Source organism: Drosophila miranda, chromosome XR, assembly GCF_003369915.1.
Source record: "Drosophila miranda strain MSH22 chromosome XR, D.miranda_PacBio2.1, whole genome shotgun sequence".
Lineage (NCBI taxonomy): Eukaryota > Metazoa > Arthropoda > Insecta > Diptera > Drosophilidae > Drosophila > Drosophila miranda.
In genome coordinates, this window is record NC_046674.1 from 28,583,331 (window position 1) to 28,592,330 (window position 9,000).

Here is a 9,000-nt window from a genome sequence, read left to right on the forward strand (position 1 = left end):
CCGTGTGGCACCAAATTTCGACACACCAACGGATTTTCAGAGTGAAACATTTATTTATTCGCTCTCATTTTGTTCAGTTGAAATATCGTAATACAAAAGGTATTGAAATCCGCTAAAAGGCTAAAAAAGTATCAAATTCTGGTTTATTATTTATAAAAAATTCCTCCGCTGTGTGTTATCTTAGGTGGGCGTCATGAACGGCTCAGATGGGGAGACCATCACAGTGCAAGTGCAGGAGACTGCTGGTGGGGTGAAGAACTACCCTGAAGAGCAGAACAACTCTCCGGTTGAGGTGGCGGTGAGTACCACAACAGATCTCTTTGCGTTGGTACGCGAGGCTGTCCAAGAGTGCGGTGCCCAGGGGGACATCGAGCCAGGAGACAACGAGAAGCAGTCTGACGCTGAGCCAGTGATGGTTGTGGAGGAGGGCCAGAACCCGTCGCCGCCCTCGTCTTCGTCCCCAGCCCTTAGTGGCCAAGATGTTAGCGATGAAGTCGTCGAAGATAGTAAGGCCAGCATGGCTCCTGTTGATGCCAAATTGCAGGCATTGTTCGAGCGTCAGCAAATTGTTAAGCTACTGTTGGGTCTTTGCGATGGAGCAGATGGCGACGGCGAGACCATCCATATCGTCATGGAGCTGCTTGGGGCCCAGAGCGATGGACGAAGCGCAGTTGATCGCGTCACTGAGCAGCTGCTCACAGTGCTACCCGAGCAGACTCTTCTGGATGAGGGGATATTCATTGGCAACGAGCGCCATCGCTGCTTCCAGAGTGTTCTTGGGAACTATGCCAAGATCCATGCTGCCCGACGTTTCATCGAGCAGCTGCCCACACTGGGGCTCAACAATTTTCTCGATGAGAACCGCGACCAGACATTGCTCGCTCGCATTGTGGCCGACGATGTGCTGAAGATACCAGAATTGATACGTCAACTCTGGTTGTCACTCGAGGAGATGGATTTTTTTAATGAAGACACCGCCTTTAAGGCCTACCTAAAGGCCCGCCATCATCCCCACGGCAAGATCCTACGTGAGCTTATGCTCAGCCGCATATCACGTGTGTTCCTATGCGTGGTCAGCTCGACATTCTTCTTATACTTCACTGAGGTCGAGATTATACATATCCTCAAGAACTGCTACTTGAGTGTTAACTCGGAAATCGAGGTGATTTATTTATTTATTTGGCTGCCCAATCTTTTGCATTTTCTACATCTTCTGTCTTTTATCTTCCCCTGTAGATATTTCTCTCGGTTGTACTTTGGCTGGAGCACAACTGGACCGAGCGTCGTGACTGCGTTGAGCGTGTTCTTTCAGAGGTTCGTTTCGGCCTGATGCCGACCTGGTATCTGTCCACCCTAAACCGTGCCAATCGCTGCATTCACTTTGCTCGTGTCACCCAGTTTCCAGGCGTTCAGGCTCTGGTGGCCAAGGGACTCGAGTGAGTGTTGGCTTTCTTCTTTTACTTTATATTTTCTCTAACCCTTTTGTCTTATTTTGCAGGGATGCTGTAGCTTTGAAGAAGAAACCTTGTGACAGTTCTTCAAATACTAAAGGGAACAACAAGGATGATGGTCCTCTTCCCCGTGAGTGGATCGCCGATCCCGCTTGTCTCTATCACCACAAGTGCCACTGCCAGCGCTTCGTTTATCCGACATACGATGTCTTCAAGCAGTATTTGGCTCGGATCATTAGCTGCGCCCCCTACTACTGGCGCACCTTTCGCCCGGCCCAGGAGGTCTATCGCAATCAGCTGCGCTGCTGCTCATTGCCAAACTTTCAGTAAGCTTTTACACACTTACAAAAAACATTGACATTCTGGAAGGAAGGCATGTAACGTCGTTCAGTATCAATGGAGCACGCTATCCCCTACCAATAAGAAAATGAAGCACCAAACTATTTACACTGTTACACTGTCGAAATGCCCTTGCTGAATGCGAAACACGCACAACAAATCGCAATGTGAGCCACGGTTGTCTTCTTGCCCATTGGTATGATTCAATTTACATTCTATACGGTTTTCTTCACCCAATCGCTTTGCCCTCACACATACTTAGCACACATACTGATACTACCACACAGATACTCATTGAGACCACTCAAAGAATAAAATATCCGAGCACTATGTTACGTTGCTACACGGAAAGCATTTTAGCGGAGCGATTGGAAATGTAACCATATAACCATAACATAATATTCTCGGACCAAATACCATTGTGAGAAATACTTCATACACCACATATCTAGATACCACAAGCCCCATCGGAAAAATGGGAGAAGTCCGAGAATAAATATTGTTATTGGGAAATAACTGAAGCGATTATTATGATTATTTCGAGTGTGGCCTTGAGAGGTGGTTCAGCAGAGGCTCTTGCTTAAGAGTTATCATAGTCTAAGGTGCAGATAAACCTACGTGGGAATAGGGGTATCTGCAGCCCCGAAGTGTGCCCTTCCTTTCTTGCGTATTTGTGTATTATATTGTGTATTTCCAGAAAGGAGTCTGCCCGTCAAAGAGCTGCCATCGGGTCTTCAGTCTCCGCTCGATCCGTTGGACATCGTGGACTCGCTCATGTGGAACTGTATCAGGATAATCAGGTATGTGGTTGTCGCGCCCACAATCTACAATAGGAGAATGCCAGTCATCAGCCAGGCCTGGTCTTAGCAACAGGGCGCCGTGGACTTACTGTATAGAGGAGCGTATTGTCGACGTTGAAAAATCCGGCGGCGCTGAAATATAGGCGCTGGTGGAGGAGCTGTAGCGAGAACTGGGTGATCTAACGATCAAGGGGAGAACAGAGCTATGGTATTACAAGAAGCACATTCGGATTAACCTACCAGGGCATTGTGCAACTCGTTCGTCAAATCCACGCTGACCTGGTGCAGGCTCAGGGCCAAGCGGGTGGCCTGAAAGGGACAAAGTGGAGAAGGGAGACTCACCCCTGCTTTGTCTACTCACACATTGCGCAGCTCGGTCGCAGATCAGGGAGATAACCAGGACGTTTCCAAGATGCGGTGCGGACCACACGGCGCTAGCAATGATCTGAAGGATGTCGTACGGCGATGCCGCTGACTGGCGGAAGTTGAGAAAGATCCAGTAGCAGTTGGAGGTAATAGCCAGGAAGTCGTTGCCCACCAGGAGCAGTATGGAGAGGCCGTGGCTGCGGTTAAGCAGGGCTACGAGGGTCCACACCTTTTGGTAAAGCTGCCGCACAGCCACTAGGCGCTCCATTGATGCCTCTGGGGCCTCCGCCTCTGCCTCCGAATCCTGTAACTGTAGCGTTTGGAGGGCATCGAGCAGTAGTTCCAGGCGCTGGGCCACAATATGCACGGCGCTGAAGATCTGAAAATACCTTAGGCCGCACACGAGCATGGGTAGAAGGTACTGGATCCAGTAGATCGGGAACTGGTGGCGCGGAGACAGTAGCTTCGCCACCAATATTAGGGTCTGGCTGGCCGCGTAGCCGCACAGCATCCACATCGCCCGGCGGGTGGTGCGCCGACGCAGCTGTCTGCTGTCGACGTTCATCTGAAGGTCCCTGGCTAGCTGACGGTCGATCTCGGCCAGCTCCGCATAAAAATCGCACTGTGCCTGTCGCTGCCATAGCGCCTCCAGCAGGGCGGCCATGTGCGCCACCCGTATACCCACCAGTTGGATGAAGTCCACCGTGTGCCCAATGCTGCTGATGGTCGTCTCGGCATCCCCAATATCTTCTGGATCCTCACTTCCGCTGCTCTCCTGAAAGAGGCCATAGGCCGTGTAGCCGCCGGCCGCCACCAGGACCGTCCAGCCATAGAGCTCCAGCCAGTGCGAGCGACGGAGGAGTCCGCTCTCCTTGTCCAGGCGCCACTGCCAGAGGTTGCACACCTGACAGACGCGATGCAACGGCCCCAAAGCTCTCAGTGTGTCCATGGCAAGGGCTCGACAACTCGACTAATCGACTGTGTATCTGTGAGTGCTAGTGTCCGATGGATATCTGACTATATCTGTACCTGGATAGATAGGGAATCGATTAGGTTATCAGAACGTGGCAATTATGAATTTGTTACGCTAATCAAAAGAAGAATTATGTAAATGCCAGACCACTTGCAATCAGCAATCTAGGGAGGGACAGCAGAACGACTAAATTCCAATCCAATCAATTGAAATTGATCTTCCTGAAGCTTTGTAGCCGGGAATCAGTTGATTCACTAACATGCAACTATAGCCACGAAATGTGCAACTGTTGCCGAACGCCGTCGAAATGTGAATGGTAGGTGCCAGGATACCTGCTCAAAGGAAGTATAACTCGTACATTAGGTACCAATCCATCATTATTAATTAAGGTATTTTTAATGTCATCAATCAAGCTGACACCTGACTCTATTCCAAGGTGAGGCTAGCTGCAGATGGGGTGGTCGGCCTCAAATGACATCCAAACCAGGGACCGTAATCATTTTAAAAATCAGACAATAAAAATTTATCTTCATTGTCATCGGTGAAAATATGTTAATGTTAATGTTATTATGTATACTACGCAAATACATTTTTGCTCAACGCAACGACTTATTCTGAGTTTTTAAAGTCGAAATGTGGAAATACCGTAAAATGAGCAGAAAAGTTGTGAGCAGCAAGGGCAGCGGCTCTACATTTATACCCGATACCCGTTCAGTATGACTTCATTATCTCCTTCTCTTTTCAAATCATCAATTTGTGAAGATATCGGTTCTGAACATAAAGAGTAAAATTTATAAAAGTGCGCATAGTAACCGAAGCGCGGTTTTTGCATATATAAGAACAATTTTGGGGTATATTGTACATTCTAAGTATGAGGACTACTACTTATCCAGGACTAGAGCCAAGCGGATCTGGTGGTAGTACTCGTAAGAGTATCTTGTGGCAAGGGTCAAGTAAAACAATGTTGGTTTTCACATAAATACGTTTATTATAATTTTCAGATTGTTTTTTTTTTTTTGTTTTTTTTTGGAAATAGTTCTGGAGTAAGCATTACTTTGACGTTCATAAAATGTAATACATATACAATACATATATTAATATATATATATATCGATTTGTTTGTTTTTTTTTCTGGCTAACCTCTCCACCCATGAATCGAATCCACTTTTGTGCTTGCTCTTTTCTCATTCTTCTTCAGCTCTCCTCTGACTTTATGCCTTAGACTCGTTCCTGCTGCCATCTCTACTCTTCTCTTGTTTTCTCTCTCTCTCTCCATCGCTCTCTCTTTTTCAGCAGCATCTGGTTATATAGCTTTAGATAAAGCTATACATTTGAGTATACGGGAAGTACTGCTTTGCTGTTCTGCTTTTCCTGCATGCCCTTTTTCGCTTTTACTACTCGTAGTATAATGATTATATAGAGGTCTTATACATAATTCTACACACGCAAACACGCACGCACGCACACTTAAGCAATGCATGTATGTGTGTGTGTGTGTGTGTAGACCTATGTATGGGTGTGTGTCTGTGTATATTTAGTATGTATATTTGATTTAAATCGAAGCTGCTAAAAAGTAAAAGCAAATTCAACAAACAAACTCCCGTGTTAGGTCATACGACGAGTACATATCATATCATATCATATATGCGATACACATTGGGGTTCTTACATTTACAATACGAGTATATGTCTGTATGTAGTATAAGGTATAACGTATATGATTCAGATACAAATCTCTGTGTTCTGTTCTGTTTGTTCTCTCTTTGGATATAAGGCAATGGGGGGATACAATGGGGTGCAAAGTGCGCGCGTCTGCGTATATATCTGATCTTATCGGATTCTACCAAACAAATCGCAAACAATTAGAGGGGGCGGGGATGGGAAAATACAATACGTAAGTTCCCGTAAGTTTAACAACACTCACAGACGAGTACATATGTCTTTTAATTGTGTTCATTTTTGTTTTTGGTTTTGGGGAAATTCGTTTAGTGAAAGGCAAAAAATGTCTTCTGGCTTTTGAGAAGAGTTTCCATATAATTTGTTCAAGCAAAAACATCAAATACGCTCAATTATATATGTATATATATGTATGTATATATATTATATATATAGTGTTGTATATAGTTCATGTCTATGCATATATGCATTTTAAATATCATGTGTGAGTATCTGTATTTTTTTTGTTTTTTGATCAATTTTTAGCTTTTTTACTTTGGGGTTTTCTTTAATTTCCCTATTTTTTTGGTTTTGTTTCGCTTAGCGCACGAATTTTTGGAAAAAATTATTAATAAATCGTCTACTCTTACTCCTTTTACTCATTTTTTTGTTGTTTTTTTGTTTGTCGTGGTTACACTTTAAATTTAAAATCCTCGAAGCGGCTAAATACGGAACTCAGGGAATATGTCGGATAAACGCTCGAAATCGTATCTATCTGCTGGTAGAAGGACGCTCCTCCTGTAAGCCTTGTGTCTGTCTGCGCCTCCTTCTCATCTCCTTAGCTCTACGATTGTGTGTATAATTTTCTCACTTAAATTTTGCTTTGTTTTTGTTCCTTATCAAACGTTTGTAGACTGGACGGTTGCCAGTTGACTGTTGTTTGTTTGTTTGTTGACTCTGTTGCACTGATGCATCTCTTCTTGAAGTTATCGGATCTGTAGCTACTGTATCTGTAGCTTTTTTCTGTATAAGAAGCAACGCAAAAATATACGACGCATATAGCCCAAAAGTCTGCCTGTCGTCAGATATTATTATATCGTATCAATATCAATATTCAATTTCAATTGTTTGGTTCAAGCTAAATGTCTTTCTTCAGTAATGGAGTATTTAATTTTAAGTTACTTTAATTTGTCTTAATGTTCTTTGTTCCTTGGACTGTGTTTACTGCTGTGGCCTCAAATTGCTTACTTCTGTGGTTACATAAATTGATTAAAATTTGCCAGTAGTGTGCCTTGTTTGTTTATCTGTTTGTTTGTTTATTTTTGCTTGCATTGCAATATTACTTTGTTTTGTTTGCAAATTTGTTATTCTATGACTATGAAAAAGTAAAAAAAATATAGAAAAATAACCTTCATTCACTTTGTGTACTTCATATTATTTATTCGTATTTAGTTTTCTTTGATCATGTCATCATCTTTTCGTCTTTTCATCTGCTCTTTTATCCCTTTCACAGTATCTGTCTCATCATTCGACCACAAATCTAAACCCAACCCACCCCAATCACAAGCCCTTTTCCAGTTCAAGTTCTTAGTCTCACACTCTGACGCTCCCAATTCTCAATACCAGTCAATGAATCATTCCTTCGTAGTCCCTATATAGTAACATCAGCATTAACATTATCGTCTTCCGTCTTTTGTCAACGTTTATCACCATCACCATGATCAGCAATCGAATCATTTTCCTTTCCCTTTTCCATCTTTAAACATCTATTCAAGATTTTCAGTTTCCTAGCTAAAACATTCAGACTCTGTCCCCAATCCCATTCCCGATCCCCGATCATTCCAGACTCTAGTTTCTGCACTTCAGTTTCCCTCCCTCTACTATATCGAAGTGTACGTATATCGCTTAGCTATAGCTTGTTGGATTATAAGTCTTTCTGCGGTTGCCTTAAATAAAATAATAAACGAAAACAGAAAAGATACCGAAGGAAAACGATAGAAGTGAAAATTGACTACAGCAATTACTTCGGATTTTAGATTTTGGAGTTGGAGTATCTCTGCATTTTTCCTGGGGGAGGCACATTCAGCAAGGACAAAGGATCTCAGATCTCGGATCAGTTTTGAGGGTTTGAGAGGGTAATCGCTTGCTATCCCAAAGCGTTTGATTAGATATTCGTATTCGTTCGTATTGGATACCCTTCCTTTCAGCATGTGCTTCGTAGTATATCGGCAATCGCTCTTACAATATTAGATTAATGCTATATAGTAGCTCTTTCTCATTCTTTTTGTCATTTAATGGGTTATACAAGTACATTTATAGTTTCATTATTCACCTTGCTTTAAAATTCATAATACCTGCATAATGGGGCTGCTATATTTTTCGGGAATTCGTAAAAGTTTCGACTAATACAATAAACATGAATATCTTTTTTTTAATATAGAGATTTTACGTTTTTTTTTTTTTTTTCTGTTCTTTTCTTTCTTTTTTTATTTATTTTTTTCTTTTCTTTTCTGTTGTTTGTTTTCTTTTTTTTTTTGTATATTTTTACTATGCGGTTTTGAAAACTATTTTGATCTTTGGATTACTAGGCAAGGTAGCTCGACGTTATACAATGAATAAGCAACAAATAATCATCATTCATCATTCGAATTTCTCGTCTTATGAGTAGTTCTTTATTGGATCTTATGGATCTCTGCTTACGTTGCGCAATTGGTGCTTGATTGATTTATTATTTTTGTTTGTAATTAATTTTTTCAAAATATATATCAATTAATTACTTAGCTTTATTTTGTTGTCTTTGGGGTTGAAATATGTTTCGGCAAAAGCTTAATAGACGGCATTGGCAAACAAAATGGCGTCATGCATGTGACCCGTTACTCCGCCATATTAGCTCCTGCTACTTATTTCCGGTTACCGGTTCCCTTGCGCACGAAACTTGCCATATTGCATTCGAGTGTGTTTTAGTTTTTTATCCGTTGCTATTCGTTGTTCTGGTTCTGATTCTGGTGTGTCGTCCTTGTCATGTCCTGTGTCCAAGTATGTCTGCTATCAGAAGTCCGATCCCGATCCCCCGCATTATCATTAAATATTTAGGGAATACAAGGGCTACGATCCTCCGTCAGTGTTCAGAGTGTTTGAAAAGTGATTTGTGGTTGGTTAGTTGGTTTATTGGTTTCTGTTTTAGTCATCGTCGAATGCAATAAATAAGCCCGTGGCCTAGAACTCCAGGCGATAGGCAGAGCACGAGGTCTCATGATCCTGCAAATTGATTGTGCAGCGGGAAGCGGATGGCGAGAGATCAATGCGATGCTTGGCCAGCAGCTCCTCGTTCTCAGCCACCCAGTAGCCAAGCACATCGGTGTCGTATGTGGGGATGATGGTCACCTCTGTGAATGGGGGTTCAGTCAAGTAAGCG

General features: G+C 42.8%; 3 protein-coding genes across 8 annotated transcripts in view; 1 reads left to right on the top strand and 2 right to left on the bottom strand.

Annotated features, from left to right (window-relative positions):
- On the top strand, positions 1-2,298 carry LOC108153629. The gene is made up of 4 exons (XM_017283733.2): positions 1-99; positions 185-1,162; positions 1,237-1,436; positions 1,499-2,298. The coding sequence occupies exons 2-4, from the start codon at positions 194-196 to the stop codon at positions 1,779-1,781; spliced, it is 1,452 nt and encodes a 483-aa protein (XP_017139222.1). The 5' UTR covers positions 1-99; positions 185-193; the 3' UTR covers positions 1,782-2,298.
- Positions 2,299-2,355: 57 nt separating this feature from the next.
- LOC108165253 (putative gustatory receptor 2a) lies at positions 2,356-4,179 on the bottom strand. Its single transcript, XM_033387744.1, is given in 4 exon segments — positions 2,356-2,614; positions 2,680-2,824; positions 2,826-2,899; positions 2,952-4,179. Coding segments are annotated over 4 exon segments (1,263 nt in total). The 5' UTR covers positions 3,906-4,179; the 3' UTR covers positions 2,356-2,524.
- A 786-nt stretch (positions 4,180-4,965) lies between these two features.
- The window catches only part of LOC108152805 (microtubule-associated protein futsch), a 55,872-nt gene continuing 51,837 nt past the window's right edge, over positions 4,966-9,000 (bottom strand). For all 6 annotated transcript variants that reach the window (XM_033387738.1, XM_033387739.1, XM_033387740.1 and 3 more), the window contains one exon: positions 4,966-8,971. In XM_033387738.1, the coding sequence (XP_033243629.1) occupies positions 8,802-8,971 (170 nt within the window). In that variant the 3' untranslated portion in view covers positions 4,966-8,801. The remainder of the gene's footprint in view (positions 8,972-9,000) is intronic.

Coding starts and splice junctions, on each gene's coding strand:
- LOC108153629 (XM_017283733.2), top strand. CDS start 194: ATGAACGGCTCAGATGGGGAGACCATCACAGTGCAAGTGCAGGAGACT. Junction 1,163..1,236: donor GTGTTAACTCGGAAATCGAG/GTGATTTATTTA, acceptor CTTCCCCTGTAG/ATATTTCTCTCGGTTGTACT. Junction 1,437..1,498: donor CTGGTGGCCAAGGGACTCGA/GTGAGTGTTGGC, acceptor CTTATTTTGCAG/GGATGCTGTAGCTTTGAAGA.